Here is a 22198-nt window from a genome sequence, read left to right on the forward strand (position 1 = left end):
GTGTATGCTAACTGAAGAAAAGGAAAGTCCCCTGACTAAATCCTGCTTCAAGGTCCATGTATGCAGTTGAAGGTCTTCTGATGATTCACAAAATATGAAAATAGAAATCCAAACTTTACATATTTACAAGTCACAAAGTTATACCACCAGGCACCCAGAAACAGCTACTGCCCTACTGAGGATCACACCGAAGACCCGGGTTTGAATCCCCACATGGGTACAATGTGTGAAGCCCATTTCTGGTGTCCCCCGCTGTGATGTTGCTGGAATATTGCTAAAAGCGGCGTAAAGCCAAACTCAGTCAGTCAGTCAGCCTAATGAGGAGGCTCTTTTGATTTCATTCTTGCATTTACTTACAGTAAAAAGAGAAATAAGAGAGGGTGGAACCTGCTGTGCATGCTTCCAATTGTTCAAACAAATATTGTGAAAAGTAGTCCCTTAGTTGATTGGGTCAAAGTCACTTTAACAGTTTTCAGTTATATAACAGAGTGTCACATTGTAGACATACTCCAGTTTGATTGCTATAGGGCTGAGAAGCTACTGATCATAATCAGTACATCATTTGAACCAACATTCACTGGATGTGGGAACAGCTAAGGGAGGCTACCCTGCACAACAAAGAGCAACAAGAAGTAAATGAAAAACAAAGCAAATATGAAAACATTTTTAAAAGAAGACCAATCCAAAAATTCAACATGCATGGAACCTTAAAATAGTAGATAAACAGGCTTATAGTACACCTAAAGTCTCATTTCTATGCACTAAGAACGCAACTTACAAAGCAAATATCATCCAAACATCTTATCATAATACAAGGTTTGTTAACGAAATTCAAATCGGAAAATACAAATAGGTGCGTAGGATTTAAACAACAAACGTCAATGACCTTTCCACAGTGGGTGCCTGACAAAGAAGTTCTGATGTCACAGAATGTATTCTGATATCGTCACACAAAACCCATACAGTCTGGTGCGGTAAATCTTGGAAAGATAAAATACTCTATAAAAAGTAGAGACGTATTATACAGTGATGACTGAGGAATGATCAAAGTGATGCAGTTAATGTTTTAGACCATGACTTTTGAAACCCATGATCAATATCAGGTTAAGAGGTGGGTTAGGTGTGTGCAAGCTCATCTACTTTCTCAGACAAATCACTTGCCCTCCTGTCATATGTTTTCACTTGGTGATTTACGTCATGCCAAGGCACCCACTGTGTTGTGAAAATATTATCTTATTTATCATCTCTGAACAGACTAGTGTCACTATATATTGCAGTCAGTGATATGGGTGTACCAGTGTCATGAACACAGTACAATAGCTTATAATGAATATGTACACATGCTTCAAATCAAGATTCTCTTGATACAAACATACAGAGTTACTGGGCAACATGATGAAACCAACTTTCTGTATAGAGTGAAACCCTGTGGATCTAGACAGTAACCTTAACAGTGAAATAATCTGGGATAACAATTTACACAAGAAAGAGTCATGTGTACAGAGTTATGTCCCTTTATATTCATAAATCTGATCAGTAATGGATAGGTTTCTGTATCAACAGTGTCCAGTCAAACAAGGTCTCGCTGTACAAGAAACTGGTTTAATCTGCCACCTTAACATGGAGTCAACATACACTTCTAAATAGGTCATAGAAAAATACAACATTTCATGGATTCCCAAAAGGGATCACTTGGCTTTGTAAAGATGTCTTTCTTACAATGTACAAGTGCCTGTAGCGACTCATCTATTCATTGTTTTTAATGATTTTATCCACAGGGTGAAAAACAAAATATTTTTCAGTCTATTTACTAAATATTCTGTACATAAATCCATCAGTGTGAAAAGCCCAATTATTCCAAGAACATAATTAAATGTATTAACATCACAACGATGATAACTAGAAAACACCCAGAGAAATAGTACTACACAGGAAGTTAAATATTAACAATATCTGAAAAATATCTGAAAATGTTCAAAAGCATCTTCCTAATTAAATACGATTCACATATGTATGTGGAATGAGCAGAATAAAACTACGTTTTTGAGAAGGGTGAATGAGTTTTGGGGGGGTTTTAATTCACTAGACAAACAGTATTAACATATTATTGTTTTGAGAAATATTTTATATACTAGTAAACACTGATATTTCATTTCAAATTTCATTTTGACTCTGACTGTACAGTTTTTCAGTAAATATGTAACTCTTGTAAAAGAAGGTCAGGCCACACACGCTAAGGCTTTCAGGAATATTTGACTTTTCAGCAAATCTAACGCTGGCACTATCTGATGTAAAACTGACTTTTAAATAGGGAAAATTCCCAGCTTGCACAATTTCGGTTGAGCAGCTAATATCTGTTTTCATTTTCCATGGAGACTTCTTACATAACTGTTTGTTCAGTGGACCACCTTCAGAGACACAAGGGACAAGTCACACCCATGAGCAAAGTATAAATCTACAAATTCTCTCACAACAATCAACTACAGGTACACTGCTTACATTTACAGAAAACACAAGTTCCGAACACATTAAATTGTCAATGTCAGCACATACCAAGATAAAATTATGATAGTGTATACTTATATTCTAATTTGTTTTTCAAAAATTCATTCCAAGCATAAAGGTCAATGCTGTTGTACATGAAATTTACCAATCAGACACGCGCATGAGCACGCACACATAGCTTTTACACACTTATTGCAAGCAAATTGTTACTCAATATGGTTCTATGTCCAACTACCCATAAAAATTCAAACAATACCATTCAAATTTTGATAGGGATATTAGGATGTCAGGTCTCAATGTGACTGACTGCTGGAATGGAAACGACACAATAAGAGTTGTTTCCAATGAGTCACTGGGATAATAATTCAGTTATATTAGCATGTTAGCTGGATCTGGAAGGAAAAAATGTGATAACGGTCATATATGTTTACCACTTAGGTGAAACCAACACAGGTACTGAGCTGACTTACTAACAATGAACAGTTTCAAACCCAAAATACTTTACTCCAGAAAATTCATAGAGGATTTTAACTCTCAACAAGCTACAAGACCTCTAAGTTGATGTCCACGTTAGACAACATGAATGAGAATCCAGATTCAGGTATTACTGCCATGTTGCAACCCTTCAGGCCTCACTTCAACATGCTGAATTCTTTGTTTGAAGTTTCTTTCTTCACATGCATTTTAACAGTGCATCAGTAAAGAACTCTTGGAAGACAAAAGGACATGAATTCCTGAAAAGTCATGACCATTCCTGCCTTTAACACTTCATATGAAAATAAACACATAGACATTTTCTATCATCTATGAAACTGTATAATCTGTGTCCTTACCAAAATTTGAACAGTATACAAAAGCCAGCATGCCCCCCAACAAGCTGGCATGTTAACACTCAGGATTCTACCACATACATGAGATATACAGAACTATATACATCAAGGTGCTGTACAAAACAGATACTCCATCAACCTACACAACATCAAACAGTGAATATCACAGTCTTATCATCAATAGATAATTAAGGATTATATACATCAACATTATCATACAACAAACAATGAATTGAAAAAGAGAGACAATACCTAATCGATTTATCCTCTTTGGTACACAGAATTCAAAAACAATGATCTGGGATTTGCTTTTCCATACAAGGAGCGTACAGCATAATAAAGGGGCTTTCAAAAACCCAGCCTGCAGTAGTGGACAATACTGTGTGTCATGTACGGATTTCACTTTGTTTTCTGTTATTTAGGTAAGTACAAACATTATGTTAAACAGTTGGTATTTATCTGCAGGGACTGTACAACAGTCATTAACTAACTGAAAATAACAAAATACCATTGATTTAAGTATGTAGGCACTGATTTGTACTGTATCACAAATCTTTTATCTATGTTTTTAAAATAGAAGTGAAAATTTGATTTAACAAATCAATACAAGTAAAATATATTTTGCAACCCTAACAACCCTGAAAGTAATGACCTTGAAGATCCTTTCAGTCCTGTCACTGCACAGGATAGTCCAAATAGATCGTTTAGCGATCCAGGAATGTTGGATATCTTCTCTGCAACATAACCCTAGTGATCGACACTTTATATTTCACATATTATTTTTGTGACAACAATCCCCCTTAAAAAAAGTCAAATGAGAGGGTATCCCTGATTACTATTATCTTATCAAGTTCTATCCTTGCTTAAATCTCCATTCATAATGAAAAAATTATGTTTCACTTGCTAACTGATACATAAAATCAAACAGCATGCATTGTTGGTATCGAGCACCAGGGTTATCTGAATCTATTTGGTTGTGGCAAGTACAAACTCTTATAAAAAAACAAACACAAATAAAGAAGCAACTAAATGCTATCATAGGTGATTTGTTTAAGTAGGCAATTATCATGAACAACATCGTATTGTTCAAATGAGGTCAACATGTCATAATCTTCACTTGGTCATCTGAATATAACAACAAATGTTTCACAGATATATATAAGCAATGCAAAATTTGTCACCTGATACCATGATGTTATACTTCCCCACAACAGATTCACATAAATGTACTAATGTAGCAAAACATCTTTTACAAAAATGGAGGATTTAAATCAATTTGTAACAAACTAAATAAATAAAATACGTAAATGTAATTCTTAATAAGCAGTTTTCGGAACCAAAAGCAATTTCTATAGAAAATGTGCTATGTTAAATGTTGATGTCACAGTATCTATAGTATAGTTTTTTTGAGGAGCTGATCAACTAGCTCTTGGACGCATGCATTCTTGATGCATTTGATCAAACATTTTATATGTTATATTATCATCAAACTGACAATGAGGCTTAGTATCAGGATAAGAAATGAAGCATGTTTAACTTCAGAGAGAATTTCTCAAATGGTAATTTGCAATCACATATGTTCTGATCAAAACCCAAGAGTATATTGACTCGTACCATCATTACCATGGTAACACTGACGCAGAAGAAGAGCTTTCCATGTGTCAGTCAGGACCAACTGCCACTGGTCATGGATGGATTCAGTGACCTGTGCATTTAATCTAAGGGTATGTCCTTCTTCAACAAAGCATTCAGCTGATGGTGTAAGGGTACTTCTGTGCATCATCATGAAGAAATTATATAAAGTACTTCAAGGAGCTGCCGTATCTCGGTCCAGCGACAAAACAATAACAACCAACATAAAAAGCAAAACATAAACGAAGACTTTCTTTGTGGAATGTTTTGCATTTGTGTGAGGGATATTTTGAGGAGTCTAGGGTTAACATAACAAAAACATTCAATACAACATCAGAAAAACACAAATTAAACATTGAAAACAGCCAAATTTAAAAGTGGTAGAAGTAAAAGATTGTCAGCTGAAATTGTTTGTGGTCATCTTGCACATTAGAATCTGACCAAATAGCATGAAAACAATGTTGGCAGAAATTATAAAATGTCAAACATTGTACAGGCACTGCACCCAAAAATGTTTGTTCTCAAAATATTCTCTTCGTGTTTTCTTTGTTTGTACGTTTCCGAATGTGTGACTTTTGACAAATTGTCCAACAGAAGAGTTGAGCGTGAATCAATTGGTCCAGTTGATCGGTTGGAGTATATGATGCCTAGTTTCACCAACATCATTTCAGCTTCTTACGAAACACCTCCAGTGTGTGAATACTCGTGGACAACCTGGAAGACACATTTTGAGAATTGTAATAACTAAACATAACTGCTATAAATCACACTGCCTATGACAGTTTTCTCAGAATCATCATGCATCATTGCAGTTAGAAAACAATTAATCTGTATTCTATCACTGCCCTGATATGAACTCTAAACACTGCCAATACTTCCCAGCACTGCCCTGATATGAACTCCAAACACTGCCAATACTTCCCAGCACTGCCCTGATATGAACTCCAAACACTGCCAATACTTCCTAGCACTGCACTGACACAAATATATTGCCCATTAAAGCAAAGACTTACCTTCCAAAAGCATTGAAGAGTGACACTATCTCAGATCTGGTGAGTTGAAAGTTGCGCTTGCTGCTGGCATTGACTGTGGACTGTGGACCAATGGTGTCCCCAGAGAAGAGGATCTTGAGGGCTGTTCCCATCCCCTGGATCTGCAGCTTGCCCCACAGCCTGCACTTGTCACACCCCACACAGTCCATGATGCGGGAGATGTTCCTGAAGTGCATCCGGAACTCCTCCTACAAAGCACAGAATGACAGTCACAAGGGTCTGCAGCTCACCTTACTTGTTTCTGGGAAAATTGGCAACATTACATCATACTTTTCAATGTAAAGGTGAACATTTTTTAGAGCATTTGTGGTAGAGCATATTCCTGCTGCCAGGTTATTGTGTCTGGTCCAGACAATCCAGTGATATCATGATCAGCAAACCACACCACTCAAGTATGATGACATGCAAGTCACCTCCATGGTGTAGTGGTTAGAGCGTCCACCCCGGAGAGCAGAAAGTCGCAGGTTCGATCCCTAATCGCGTCATACCAAAAGACGTTAAAATATGGTACTTGTTGGTCCCTGCCTGGCGCTCGGCATTAATGGGTACTTCAAGGACTGGTCAGCTCGGAGTCAGTATAATGTGTCTGAGTGGGGTATTCATGCTTCACTGCGGCATGGTATCTCAGTGGGCAAGCACTATAAAACCAGCTTCAGTCTGGGCTAGTACAAGCAGCCGCATATACACACACATGCACGTCATCATATGAGCGAAATATTCTCAAGCACGACGTTAAACCCAATTTCACCTCACCTGCAAGTCACTGAGCCACACCACTAAACTATGATGACATGCATGATGACATTACTCTTGTAAGAATGCTACAGTCGTCTGATGTCTTACTGTTAAACAACCTGGCAAATTTTGTGAAAGACGCTGTCAGTCTACGATCGTCATATCTTAAAATTGAGGAAATACAGCACCAATTGTAAATATTTGCATGTAATATGTACGTGGGCCTGAGGCCTTATTACTGAAATAAACAAATGAAATGAACATGCATGTCACTGAGCCAGGTCACTCGATCCACCTTTCATAACAATCATAGTTTGCTGGGGACCAACATCATGCAGGATACTTCACTTGGGCTCTCTTGAAGGAACATAGTCTCATATTTGCAAATATAACAATATTCTTTTACAGAGAGATCGTCCTTGGGGTACATATTATGCATTTTCCGGCTGAAAAATGTCCTGTGACAGTTGTATCAATGTTTTTTGAATAAAAAGATTGAACAATAAATAAACTCTTTTATTTATTATACGGTCCCTGCCTCACGGAGTTACCTTCCTTAGCGCATGCGCACCAACTGGGTAGGCTCCTAGACCCGTATCATCATTCCTTCTGCTGTCACTGCCATGAACAGACGTATGTAATACTTCATGAGCCGGACGCAGCTGAACTTTCTGACGAACCAGAAATTGAATATGTCTCAAACACCACCTGTATGTATGGCCTTTATTTGCTTATGAAAGGAACAGTAAAGCTTTACAGTTGGTTGTTTCATAATTGTGACTTTGTATTAATTCTAATACTGCGAACTTTCCGTGGTTTACGCCGCGTGTTGCTCTGCCATGGCGGGAAGTTTAGCGTGCCATGTGGTCGTAATATTGAGTATTAAAACCAACTATTACTTTCCGTGGTAACCTTCACGTATTTTTCAATGTTTTCTCGTGTTTATATGCTGCTGGCGCTGTTAGCTACATGCTTGCGTGTTTGCTTTCAGGCCTTTTCATCCTGTTCGGTCTGTGGACAAAAGTATTCCACGGGCGACAGGCATGAAACAATCGTTGCCTGTCTCGAGAAGGCGGGACACGATCGCGGAATCTTGTCCAATATGTCTTGGGTTTTCCCCGGGCCCAAAGAGGAGGCGGCAGATCGCTCTTCTACCGGGGAGATGCGTGGCGGGTGGGGAACTGGCGAGGTCCCCGTCTAAGGCTAAAAAGCCGTCAAAAAAGGGAAAAATTCCGTGGCCAAACCCCCTCTCCCGCCAGTACTGGTGGCTTTGACATGTCGATAATGGAAAACTTGTTTCAGCAGCATATGGACTCTGTGAAGTCCCTCGTTCATGAGTCAGTTGGAGGTCTCCGCCAGGAGTTCTCGCTCACTCGGACGGGGCGGAGAGTCAGGGGTGGATCGCGGGCTCGGCTCGATCCCTCAGCCTTGAGGCGTCTGTTGACCCGTTGCCTCTGGCCGGGTCCGGACGCTTCGGCTGCCGAGGAGGGGAGGTGCTCCCAGTCCCCCTCGGAGTTGGCGCAGGGACCGTTGAGTATTCCTGGTGTTCCGGTCCCTGCGCACTCCCGCCCCATGAGAGCGGAGGCACAAGTTCTGCCTGCCTCCAGCGTCTCGGGACCGGGGTCCATGCACGCCTGCTGGCGCCGACGGGGAGCAGTCTGTCTGCTCTTCCCTTTCTGTGCTTCCTAGCGTTAGGCAGCCCACCGGGTGGGTTAGGGTCCTCTTCGGGAGGAGACCCAGCCTCTAACTTTCGGGCTCGGCGCCGAGGCAATGGAGCTTGGGGAGGTTGAGGAGCATGACGGAGGCTTCCATTTTGCTCCGGCTCTGCGGGAGGTCCGGCAAAGAATTGCCGAGGGCCTACCCCAAGCCGCGGTGCCTGTGGGTTGCACGGACTCGGCTGAGTTCCGCTTGCCTGGCGAGGCGTTTGCCCCTCGGCAACCCTCGCAGACGCAGCTCCGCATTTTGCCTTCGTTGGTCTCAGACGTGGTTGATCCCCTCTTGTCTGGTGCCCGAGTCCGGTTCGACTTGCCGGATCTCGTGCGGCGCTACCAGCTTGGGGAGGACTCCCTGTTTGTAGTTCCCATCGTTGACGAGTGCGTGTTCACTTCCGTCGCCCTGGGGGGAGGCTCGGCTTCCTCCAGAGCAGCTCCGGCTGCTCGGCAAGGGCGCCTCACTCCACCTTTGCCCTCGCGAGCATCCCCTGCAGCACGCGTGCGGACTACGAGGAGGTCTACTGGAACGCGATGCAGCAGGTCAGGGTGGTGGTCCACGAGGCCTACCTCTCCTCTATTCAGAGGTCGGCCCTGGAGGCGGAGGGGCATGCTGGCGACGTTTCGCCGCATGTCGTGCTGCTCCGTCAGCTCTCGGAAGTGCAGGCCCACCTCGCGAGCGACTCTTTGCGGTCTGCAGCGTCGACGGTGATGTGCGCAGTCATGGGGATGCGCAAGCTGTGGCTGTCGACGTCTAGGTACTCGGCAGCGACGCAGCAGACCTTGCTGGCCCTCCCTTTCCGTCTGGGAGCGACCCTCTTTCCAGGGGCCCAGCAGGTCATACGGGAGGCTGCTGCTGCAGCTACCTCCTTCAAGGATTCTAAGGCCTTGTTGGAGCACCCGCGGGTGTCTCGCTCGCGCTCCGTTCCACCTTCCTCCGCCCGGTAGCAGCCTACGCCGAAGTCTGCCGGCTGGCCGGCCGCTTGGTAGGGGTAGGCGGAGGAACAGGTCCGCCAAGGGTAGGGGCAAGGAGCAGTCCTCGACTAGCTCCCAGCCTTTTTTGGTAGCGGGAGGTCTGCCCGACCTCCCGTTAACCCATCAGGCTGCCGCTCAAGCCGTGTGTCACACCCAGTCAGCTCCGCTACTAGGGTCCACGCGACGCTCCTACCCCATATCCCAGTGGGAGGCCGCCTCTCTCTATTCCTGCCGGAATGGGAGAAGGCTACCAACAACGGCAGGTGCTGGCCACGGTCAGCATAGGCCATTTACCACTGTGGAAGCGAGGGTCCGCCCGACTTCACCGGCATACGCCGCACTCCGGTGCCGTCATGTCAAGCCAGAGGCGGACATATTGCGAGCGAAGTTCAGGCTCTGCTGGACAAGTCCGCTTAATCGGCGCATTCCACGGGAGAGGAACAGGCGGATTTTACTCCACGTACTTCCTCGTCCCGAAGAAAGACGGCGGGTTCCGTCCGATTCTCAACCTCAAGGGGTTGAATCGCATGCTAGAAGTACCATCCTTCAAGATGGAGACACTGCGCTCGGTGATCTCCTCTGTTCAGCCCGGCGATTGGCTCACGTCAATCGACCTAAAGGATGCGTATCTGCATGTACCGATACATCCATCGTTCAAGCAGTACCTTCGGTTCTCTTACGACGGGATGTGTTACCAATTCAGGGTGCTCCCCTTCGGCATATCGACTGCCCCAAGGGTGTTCACCAAGCTCATGTTAGTCCCAGCTACCCTAGCTCGTTCGCAAGGAAGGCGTTGTTACCCTTACCTAGACGACTGGTTGCTCGGAGAACTAACTCAGCCAGCGAGTCAAGATGCTACTCACACAGTGATAGACATTCTAACTCGACTCTGGTCCGAAGCCGAAGCCCACCTTCACATCAACGTGTTGGAACTGAGAGCTGTGCGGTTGGTATTCGAGCGCTTCAGAGAGCATGTCCGTGGCCAGGTAGTCCGTCTTCAGTTGGACAACCAGACGGCCATGTCGTACATCCTGAAGCAAAGAGGCACGGTGTCCCCAGCGCTCCTCCGGGAGGCGTGGGACTTTCTCCTCTGGTGCGATCAGTGCGACTGTCAGGTACTCCCTGTTTATCTCCCGGGGCTGGAGAACGTGCGAGCAGATGCGCTCTCTCGCCGGATCCTGGCCCGCGACTGCAGTGGATGCTTTCGACAGGCAGATTTTCAGAGTAATCTCCCAGTTGTGCGGGTCGTTCCAGGTGGATCTGTTTGCACCCGGCGGACGCATCAGACACCCGTGTTCTGCTCTCGGATACCGGACCCAGGGCGTTGGCTGCCGGCGCCTTCCTGCTGGATTGGGACGGGCAAAGTGCTCTGGGCGTTCCCGCCGTTACCACTCATTCCCGTGTCCTTTCACAGCTGTCCACCCAGCCAGCTTCGGCTACTTGTGCTACTGGCACCGCTTTGGCCGTCACAGAGCTGGTTTCCGGTAATTCTCAGGTTTCTGGCTCAGCCTCCTGTTCTATTACCTTACGACCGGACATTTTCACTCAGAACGGGCCCACCCAAATCCGGATTCAGTTGGTGGCTTGGCCTCTGTCAGGTCTAACCTCGAGGCACGCGGAATTCCTGCAGCAGTTGCAGACACAATTCTGGCCGGCGGGATTCGACAAAGCGTTCGATGCGAGGATAGGTGGTCCTGCTATCGCTGGCTGGTGTTCAGATAGGGGCATTGCAGATCCCTTTCTCTTGATTTAGTCCGAGTTTTGGAGTTTTGCAAGCTTCGTTTGGAAGAAGGCCTGGCGGCTTCGACCATTGCGTGGCTACTCCACCGCTATTTCCACTTTTCACACCCTGTCGATGGTGCTCTTCTGGGGCAGCACCCTCTCGTGACAGCGCTTTCTTGCTGGCTGAACGGATTCGACCTGCGCTCAGGCAAACCAGTCCACCTTGGGATTTGTCAATTGTGCTCGATTGGCTGTCCAGTCAACTTTCTCACACCTATCGGCTATTTCCATTCAGTTGTTAACTTGGAAAGCTGTGTTTTGGTGGCGGTAACATCTGGACGTAGGGTCGGCGATTTACATGCTATGTCGTCCGACCGGGCGCTGACTGTGTTTCACACGGATCGTGTCAGTATTCGCCTCCCAGATACTTACCGACCGAAGGTCGATCGCTTTCCATGTGACAGCTCCTATCGAACTTCCTACTCTTACCCAGCCTTCCACATCGGGGACCACTCCCACGAGCACTCACCGTTGGATGTCCGTGAAGACGCTCAAAGTCTATATCAAGCGAGCGCAGGGAATCCGTGCGGGTACCCAGCTGTTCTGTTGTTCTGCGGTGGCGGGAAGGCTGGTCTGCCAGCGAGCAAGCAGACTTTGTCTTGCTGGCTAGTTTCGTGTATTTGTGCTGCTTATCAGGCTAAGGGCAAGCCTCCCCCTGAGGGGTTGAAGGCTCACTCGGTCAGGGCAGTAGCCGCATCAAAAGCTTTTGCATCAGCACTCCCCATTGAAGAGATCTGCTCTGCCGCTATTTGGAGCCGGCCAAGCACGTTTATACGGCATTATCAGCTCGATACGCATTCCCGTAATCGTGCAAGCTTTGGCCATACGGTTCTCTCCAGTGGACAGTGTCCTGCCACCCTGATCGAGTGAGTCTTGGTTTATTGGTCTGTTTTGACGCTACTGTACAATATTTGTATTATTGACATGTCTGCTACTGTGAGCTCACTCAGAGAACATGTACCCCCTTTCGATTCTCTTAGGAGTTATTTGTCGATTGTGAGCGGTATTGCATTCCCCCCTACGGTGCTCACTAATAGACACTTCGTGGGTGGGGCTTTATTGACATTCACACTATGTGCGTTGTCTCACTATGCTAAATGGAGGTCGTCTTTGAGTGCACTTCCTCCCTGTCAGTTCCCCTCCCAGCATGCCTCTCGCGGAAGCGAAACTGGGTCAAGTGACAGGTGAGTGTTATGGCGTCTGTTCAATTTTTTTCCATGTACCGATTGCTATATTTGTGTGTGCTTGGACAGAATTCCCTCCTCCCTGGCCTCCGGTCTTTGGGAGTCTGTGTTTATGTATAATATGTACCCCAAGGACGATCTCTCTGAAAAAGAATTAACCAAACCTGAAGAGGTTTTCAATTCTTTGAAGAGAGTCGATCCTGAGGTAGGGCCTCCCGCCTCCCCGCAATTCTGTTCACTGATATATTCAGCAGAAGGAATGATGATACGGGTCTAGGAGCCTACCCAGTTGGTGCGCATGCGCTAAGGGAGGTAACTCCGTGAGGCAGGGACCGTATAATAAATAAAAGAGTTTATTAATTGTTCAATCTTTTTATTCAAAAAACATTGATACCACTGTCACAGGACATTTTTCAGCCGGAAAATGCATAATATGTACCCCAAGGACGACTCTCTTCAAAGAATTGAAAACCTCTTCAGGTTTGGTTAAATTTCCAGCACAGCCATGTTGTTAGAGATGGAGACTGCTTCCTGTAGTCCGGATCTTTTGCAGCTTCTGAATTTGTCTATTGCACATACTGAAGAGCAAACTAGTACAGAGCCTATTCTTGTTATGACCAGATTTTGCACAAAAAAAAGTGGCCCGCATCAAATGTTCTTTGATACTGATTGTATCACGTATAGATCCATATTCAATATTCTAGACTACGCTATGCTCCTACCTTCAGTTTCCTTGCTTCAGTGGGCTCTCCAGCAAACAGTTTACTCTCATCGAAGTGGTCATTGAAGGACCTGTTGGTAATATCACAAAACATCAAGATCAATTAATGTGATCATTCGGTGATAATTTACTCATCATACATGTTTGCTGTGAGTGACATGGGCTAAACGCTTCTTTGGACAGTAATTCAGTCATGACATGGACTGTTAGCTTAAAGTGGGAGAAGAGTCCAACATGTAGCAGGTCTAAGACAGCATTTCAGCCAAACCCACAAACCAGGTTATGGAGTTGCCAAACCATGAAACTTAACAAGTCATCAATATCCCCCTGCAATGGTAAAATTGCTCTTCATGAATATGGCAACTAGTTATGGCTATGTCAAATGTTACATTGTTTCCTCACATTGATTTAACGAAAACATACATATGTAACTATTCATATCCTAGCATGCTTGTATCAACAACAGACTGCCTGAGTACTTCCACGCTTTGATGTTCCTCAGTAATGTTGATACTGGAAACAGAGTGGTACTGTTGATTTATGTCATTAGGTTCTTGAAAACCCACAAAGTGGAAGGAGAGTATTGAAAGGTTTTTAAGTTCTGCTCCATAAAGGAGCACTACCACCAATTTCAAGCAAAGTAAAACTGGACCTATCTATGTGCAAAGTTTGGTGAAGAAATGATAAACAGTTTAATCTCCTGCTCTGGAAAAGAGTATCAACATCAAATTCAGTTGAAAAGAGCACCAATACCAATTTTAGTCAAAGTCACACTTGTTGCCATGAAAAAACATATTGCATTCACAATCCAGAACTACCTAAAGGCACCAGACCTATCTATGTGCAAAGTTTGGTGAAGAAATATAGAATGGCTTCAATGTTCTGCTCCGAAAAAGACGAATTTGCACGGACGGATGGACAAAGGCCAAAGTAATATCCCCTACAAAACATGTTGAGGGGGATAATAAAGGCAAATCTGGATTCTAACTTGCAAAGTTTCCTCATGCACCTAAGGGAAAAAACTCTTCACACAGACAACTGGGACATATATTCCCCTACATTTTCACAGACTAGTACAAATACTTCATGTGTGAAGATTGTTTTATTAAAATACAAACAAATACTGATAGATAAATAACTGAGGAATGTCTTACTTGATGACAGTGAGCAGATCTTCCACCCCTTGTTTGGTTTCTCCATCTTCTTCATCATTTCCAGTGAAGAATTCTTCCTGTAAATCAACAGATCCAACTGAGAGGGAAGCAACATTCTATGTCCAACCGTTCATTGTTTTCAGTCCATTAGTGCATACAAAAATCTGAGTCATGTGAAAAAATGTTCTTTAAAACATATCAGCAGAGATGTTAATGAATCTATAATCCAAGAACACTGGATGAGGTCATGTAGAGGGTCCCCAATCAGAACAAGTACGTACAAACTCACAAATACCGGTGATTGGCAATTCCTGTCCAGTAATTGTATGTTATCCTGTGACTTGCTGAACACAGATATCAACATGTACTGCAGGAACTCAGAACTTGTGTAGTGAGGTGAAAATGAGGTAGATATGGTTTTGACAGAGAAAGTAAATTATGGAAACAAAATTTTTGAATATCACAGTAAATCGTATTGGAATGAAAACGAGTCATCTACTTCATCTTACCTCCAACAGGTAGGGAGCACCTTTGGCCAGTGCATGCAGCTCCACCAGGTATGTGTATGTAAACGTGTCAGCCACTACTTCATCTTACCTCCAACAGGTAGGGAGCACCTTTGGCCAGTGCACACAGCTCCACCAGGTATGGGAATGAAAACGAGTCAGTCACTACTTCATCTTACCTTCAACAGGTAGATAGCAGCTTTGGCCAGTGCACGCAGCTCCACCAGGTATGTGTATGTAAACGAGTCAGCCACTCCTTCATCTTACCTCCAACAGGTAGGGAGCACCTTTGGCCAGTGCACGCAGCTCCACCAGGTATGTGTATGTAAACGAGTCAGCCACTACTTCATCTTACCTCCAACAGGTAGGGAGCAGCTTTGGCCAGTGCATGCAGCTCCACCAGGTATGTGTATGTAAACGAGTCAGCCACTACTTCATCTTACCTTCAACAGGTAGATAGCAGCTTTGGCCAGTGCACGCAGCTCCACCAGGTATGTGTATGTAAACGAGTCAGCCACTACTTCATCTTACCTCCAACAGGTAGGGAGCAGCTTTGGCCAGTGCACGCAGCTCCACCAGGTATGTGTATGTAAACGAGTCAGCCACTACTTCATCTTACCTCCAACAGGTAGGGAGCAGCTTTGGCCAGTGCATGCAGCTCCACCAGGTATGGGTATGTAAACGAGTCAGCCACTACTTCATCTTACCTCCAACAGGTAGGGAGCAGCTTTGGCCAGTGCACACAGCTCCACCAGGTATGTGTATGTAAACGAGTCAGCCACTACTTCATCTTACCTCCAACAGGTAGGGAGCAGCTTTGGCCAGTGCACGCAGCTCTACCAGGTATGGGTATGTAAACGAGTCAGCCACTACTTCATCTTACCTCCAACAGGTAGGGAGCAGCTTTGGCCAGTGCACGCAGCTCCACCAGGTATGCAAAGTACAGGTTCTTCAGCCTCTGTGGTCCCTCGCCATCAGATGTTTCGGGGTCAAACCTCAGCTTGAACTCCCCCAAGTTGGGACCCCATTGAGCATCTCCATAACCAATGACTATAGGGACAAAACATCTCATGTCAACACAGCGTTCCTTCATTAGTAACCAACCACTTCTGGTTTTGTTTGTTGTTTAACGCCGCCCTCAGCAATATTCCAGCAATATGGCGGCGATCTGTAAATAACTGAGTCTGGACCAGACAATCCAGTGATCAACATCATGAGCATTGATCTACGCAATTGGGATACGATGACATGTGTCAACCAAGTCAACGAGCCAGACTACCCAATCCCATTGGTCACCTCTTACGACATGCATGGGCTGCTGAAGACCAGTTATAACCCGGATCTTCACGGGTATCTACAACAGGGACACCATGTCACTGTTCAGTAAATTTGTCTTAATTGTTCATGTGGTAGCTAGTTATTTTGAAGATAATGTCAACTATAAAACAAGTATCTCTTATAAACATGCAACTTTCATGTATTTGGCAAAGGAAACATGTCTGCATTGAAGACAGAATAAGCAAAATCAATTTACATGTACCAAGAGACATTACTCCGGATTACCGACATGGATTTGTATACACGGTCTTGATATGTATCTACCTGGTAAGCTTCCAAAGTTACATTCTCTCCACTTCTAAGAAACCTTGTCCCCATTGTAGACACTATGCATCATTGCATACAGAACAATGTTTGATCACATACAGGATAATGCATTACTCACATACAGGATAATGCATCACTCACATACAGAATGCATCACTCACATACAGGATAATGCATAACTTGATTCACATACAGAATAATGCACCATTCACATACATGACACAAACACATATACTCACTTGGGAAGAGGAACTCTGCACACAGGTGCACATTGATGCTTGTGTGAAGGCCCGACACCATACGATAGAAGGCTCGCTTCTCCAGGCACATGTCTGCAAGTACACAAAGTTCAATTCACGTCTCCGTACTCTGCCATGACCACTGCTTGGCTGTACTATCACATAGGAGAAGGTTTAATATGCAGGCTCACAGGTCATGTTCCTACCAAGACTCACCATGTATGGTAATATCCACCAATCAAAACATTACACATCAGCATGATGAACATCTTCAATATGAAGGGGGCGGTGGGGTAGCCTAGTGGTTAAAGTGTTCGCTTGTCACACCGAAGACCCGGGTTCGATTCCCCACATGGGTACAATATGTGAAGCCCATTTCCGGTGTCCCTCACCGTGATATTGCTGGAATATTGCTAAAAGCGGCGTAAAACCATACTCATTCACTCTACAATATGAATGCTGATGGGTGGGCTTGTTCTAAATAAAGAACCTTGTGTTGCAAAGAAGTGGCATATTGCCTGATTAAAAGGATCTGTAGTTCACCTGACTCAAATACATTCTGTGGCAAAACTAATTTATATTAATATTTGAAGATATCAAATTGTTCTAAATTTTTCTAAACATGCGAACTGGTAATAGAATGGAGACTCATAAATCTTTTTGTAGCTAGAAAACAAAGAAAATATCCTCAATGTTTTTCTTTTGTGCTGGTACAGTTTGATAAGAGGTACTCAAGAAATAATTAATAATTGCCAAATCAGTTGTCAACTAGGCCTCCATATGTTACCAATTTTCCCACATTTAAGACTATCCAGTTCCATCTACAATAACAAATTGTTTCAAATATATCAGTTGATAACCTGAACCAGAATCTGATCATTTATTAATTTTGTCTTGTACCATCAGTACAGCAGATGTTACCAGTCTCCATGAAGCCATTCAATGATGTGGATTAGTTGTGAGTAAATTATAGACAATTCAATGTGCCAATGTGAAACATGTTCAATCTGAAAATGCAAGGCTGCTTTCAACAGTGATTTTTGTCAAAACCAGATCAAATTTATGGCTGCAGTTTTTTTCATTGAATCAGTGAATTTAACAATAAAACTGTGGCAACACTGACACCTCATATGATTCAAAAACATGTTTTGAAGAGCTTGAACACTGAAACATATCATCTTGTTAGCTTGTTTGTTGTTTAACACCGCACTCATTAATATTCTAGCTATATGGTGGCAGTCGGTAAATAATCGAGTCTGGACCAGACAATCCAGTGATCAACAGCATGAGCATCGATCTACGCAGTTGGGATACGTTGACATGTGTGAAACATATCATTGACTCTAACTCAAACGGAATGACCAAAATATATTTTGGCAGTACATCTGGAAACACATCAAATGGGATTCAATACCATCCAACAACATTGTTGTGTTTCATTATGAGATGCCAAAAATAACCAGTAGAACTTTACTTCATTTTTGTGGCTATTCAAATATGTGTTCTTAAGTGTGTCAGTAGTTAATATGTACTGGTTTCAGTTTCTTGTACATTATGAACCAACTGACATTAATACATACCAGGATTAACTTGGGTAACTTAATATATGGATTTGTTAATACTCTGTTTCCAATGACATATCACGACGAGAAGGTGTACAAAGGTTAGTGGTCCCGCTTATGTACCAGACAGAGCATTTTGATAATGATTTTATGGGTCAAGTAAGAACCTCGACTTAGCTTTCAGATCAGCAATCTATGTTCATATACAGTACGTCTAAACTGAAGTAAGATTTTAATTTCGAATACGGGTGGATTAGACATTTTCTGCTACATAACATCAAATGATACTTCTACATTACAATGTACAAGTTGAGAGTTGCTTCCCTAAAGACAGCCTTAACAGTTAGTTCTCTTTGGATAAAGTAAAGAAAGTAATCAGTTGAAGCCATTATCTATTCTTATATATATGTAGAGAAACAAATAATGGAACACAGGAAAATTCAAGTATTCCTTTATTATTTTTAAGTTTTCATCACCACAGCGCTATTCAAAGCTGGTGCTGAAAACAAGAAAATATCACAGGAACACTTGAATTTTCCTGTGTTCCTCTATTTGTTTCTCTACGTATATTATTTATCAACCCATTCTACCATGCTTCCTGACAAATCATGCTCTCACAATAGTCTGCAGTTTCAGTCACCAGAGGCCAAAGTCGTGTTTAATTTTGTGCAAGTAGACTCAAAAGTATTTTGCACAGACTGGCACATGACATAAGCTGAGGAAATAGAGACAGCAGCCAAGTTAGACACATTCACAAAGGATTATCGTTGTTAGTAAGTCATACTGTAACCTGGCAACACCTTGTTAATGGATTCAAAATGAAACATTCTTTGTTAAGATTATTCAGAAAGCAATATGTGTAATCATTTTTTTAATTATTATTTTAGGATATTTATATAGCGCACATATCCACGCAACTAGTGCATGCTCAAGGCACTGGTATTTTGTGTATAGATGGAATATTGCTGAGTGTGGCGTAAAACTAAACTCACTCACTCACTAATTGTGTACTGAACACCTTTCACAACTATCATAACTCTTTTATACTGAAAAAGACTTAAAAAACATATATTGCGAGGAATCTCTTAGAAAACAGGGATCCATATGGCATGTTTGTTTGTTTGTTCTTCAATGCAACACTAAGAGATATCCCAGCCAAATGACAGCAATCTACAAATAGTCAAGTCTGGACCAGACAATACAGTGACTGACTTTGTAAACAATAATTCATGCATTCTTGGTATAATGACACATTATCAACAAAACCACTGATTCTCTGCCCTGTACCACAAAGCATTCGTAGCTGTTCGACAGTCTAACTCTATGTTAAAGTAAGGGGGTTATGAATAAATGTCATAGCACTATGATCACTTTGTGGAACCGGCCACTGAACACTTGACCCATTTGGTCACCTTTGGTCTTTAGTTCCTACGCCGCTTGTAGCAATATTCCAGCAAAATCACTGCTGATAAGTTAAGTCCGGATTCCCCAAATTTGAATTTCATCCCCCTCAAAACAATGAATAACACTTTAACAAGTATTTTCAGCTGTGGCCACCAACTTTCCAGCAGGCTTCTTACAATGAGTGACCCGCTCACTTGAGAATACAACTTATCTCAGACACTCACAACTCCAGAGACTCTCTTAAAGTGGAAACACATGGACTGTGTGTCATGACTAAGGAAACTGTAGCACCGTATACCTAACTTCGGTTGGAGCCTGTCAAATACTGCACTGACTTCAGTCACATTGTATAACATATTCCAATAGACAGAACAAGCATTACAACACTACAGGTTACAGATTACATCAGGTATCACAATATATTGTTGACAACCATGCATCATGCAGAGATATTGTTCAGAACAATAATAATGGCAATGTGATCATTCAAACAGTTCCTGGAGACAGCAACATCATAGCAACAGTATTTGATGGGTTTTTCTTGTAAATGTATACTTTGCCTGGCAAGAATCCTAAACTTCAACTTAATTCAAATTTCACAAAACATCATTAATCAGAAATACTCAAACATGCATTCAGTACTAAAATCAAAGATATAAAGTGATGCAATAAAAATTTGAAAAGAGTGAGTGTGTCACAAGTTTCTAAATATAAAAATTATCTGCTAAGAAAGGCTTCTGGACATTTTCAATATGTGAGATCTCACTTAAGACAATAGGGGTGCCACAATATATAGAAACATCACAAAGTTACACCTGATTTGGTACCTGACAAGCCTACACATTTGTCAATAGATACTTATTATTTCAGCATTGCAAGAATGCTTATTTTACAAAGTTTCCCAACCAACTGGCCTGTAGGCGCTCAGGTTAGCTCAGCCTTGCCACCTTTTACACACAAATGCTATGTCAGTGTTTTTGTGTTCATCCAACACTTCTATGAAAGTGAAACGAACAGGAAGTGCATTCATTTTCAGTGTAAAGTCACATCAAAATAATTCAACAGATAGTCAAAATACAAAGCATCATAAATGCACACATATATAAAGACTATATCAAAGATAATGAAATCAGAAAATCTGCAAAAAAACAGTAATTTCAGGAGTTAAGAAAACTTTTCCAGATGCTATGGTGCTGTGTCAAGGATTGTGAAATATATCACCAGTATTAGACCACCTCTAGTATTGAGTTGCAATGGCAGACTTCAGTAATAAACTTAACAACATGTTGCATGCATGGGTAATATTACTTTTCAACCTTGAAACAGGATGGAGTGATTTCCCATATATTGCTAACACAATTAAAAACACTGAAAATACCAGATAATAGCCAGACACTGATATTGAACTGATGAGGAACTTGATTAAGTTGTCATTTAATGTGTGTCTGGATCATTATCATGTTTGATCATCTCTCACAACCAGAACAGTTTGCTGGCCAGACTGATGATTATGGATCCTTATCAATATTATACAATTATACAAGTCCGAGGTCAATATTGCTTTTCGCGGGTCCATAAAAACAGGTATTGACCGAATTTTGCCAGTCTATAATTGTTTTATTATGTAATTACCAAAAAAAAAGCTTCTAAAATCCAAAAGATTTTCACTACAAACCAATAACGTTATGTCAACAATACTGTGACATGTAAACAATAGAATGACGTCATAGCTTGACGTGAATGACGTCATAGTAACTCAGGTCAATATGACTTTTGGTCGGACCTGGGTTGGAGTCAATATGCTTTTCTGTCGACGGTCACGTGACCGCCTCTAGACCAATCAGGTAGCCAGAAAAATATGCTTACATAATAAAGCAAATGATAAAAAAATATCTTTGCATGAAAATCTATATATCTGCTGATCTAATTTCCAGTGTATTTCCATATCAGGCTGTTTCAGTTGCTATTCCTCATATGTTACATACATGATAGAATTGTTATATTTATGAAGTCTATAATTGAAAATTCTTAAGTTATATGACGTATAAACAGTTTCTGTGGGAACTACTTTCGACACGGCTCAATGACACACAGGTCTTCAACATTATATATATATACTCCTGACCGAAAAAATAAGGGTCCTGATGAAATGACACTGAAGATGTAATGACCATTAATCTCTGTAAAATGAATACCAGGCCAGCTGATCAATGTCTGGTGTTTCCACCATCTTGGAATACATGCACAACACCTTGATGGCATGCTGATTAACTTGTGTATGGTTCCCCTTGATATTGCCTGCCATTTAGTCGGGAGAGTTATCCCAAATTTGGCCCTAAAAGTTGATGCTCTGGTGTTCACTACCCAACAGAATATCCCACAGAGGCGCTATTCGGGGATAGTCGTTGACGACCTGGTCATAATGTGCTCTGGTATTGTCATCATGCAGTTCAAACATTCTGCAGATAATACTTGTCAGTGGAACAACAAGATGATACACAATTTCCTCGGCGGCAGGTCAGTTGTCCATTCATAAAAACCCAAATCTGTTCACCTGGTATGTGTGATACCACCTCTTACAACACTAACCCCAATTTTCATTT

General features: G+C 42.5%; 1 protein-coding gene across 2 annotated transcripts in view; it reads right to left on the minus strand.

Annotated features, from left to right (window-relative positions):
* Positions 1-650: 650 nt before the first annotated feature.
* LOC124285352 (ERO1-like protein beta) overlaps positions 651-22198 on the minus strand; it is a 43858-nt gene continuing 22310 nt past the window's right edge. For both annotated transcript variants that reach the window (XM_046721563.1, XM_046721564.1), the window contains 6 exons: positions 16630-16722; positions 15669-15835; positions 14280-14356; positions 13127-13196; positions 5981-6207; positions 651-5681 (listed from right to left, as the gene is read on the minus strand). In XM_046721563.1, coding sequence (XP_046577519.1) covers positions 5630-5681; positions 5981-6207; positions 13127-13196; positions 14280-14356; positions 15669-15835; positions 16630-16722 — 686 coding nt within the window. In that variant the 3' untranslated portion in view covers positions 651-5629. The remainder of the gene's footprint in view (positions 5682-5980; positions 6208-13126; positions 13197-14279; positions 14357-15668; positions 15836-16629; positions 16723-22198) is intronic.

The sequence above is a fragment of the Haliotis rubra genome, unplaced genomic scaffold, assembly GCF_003918875.1.
Source record: "Haliotis rubra isolate DU_JTF1 unplaced genomic scaffold, ASM391887v1 Scf36, whole genome shotgun sequence".
Lineage (NCBI taxonomy): Eukaryota > Metazoa > Mollusca > Gastropoda > Lepetellida > Haliotidae > Haliotis > Haliotis rubra.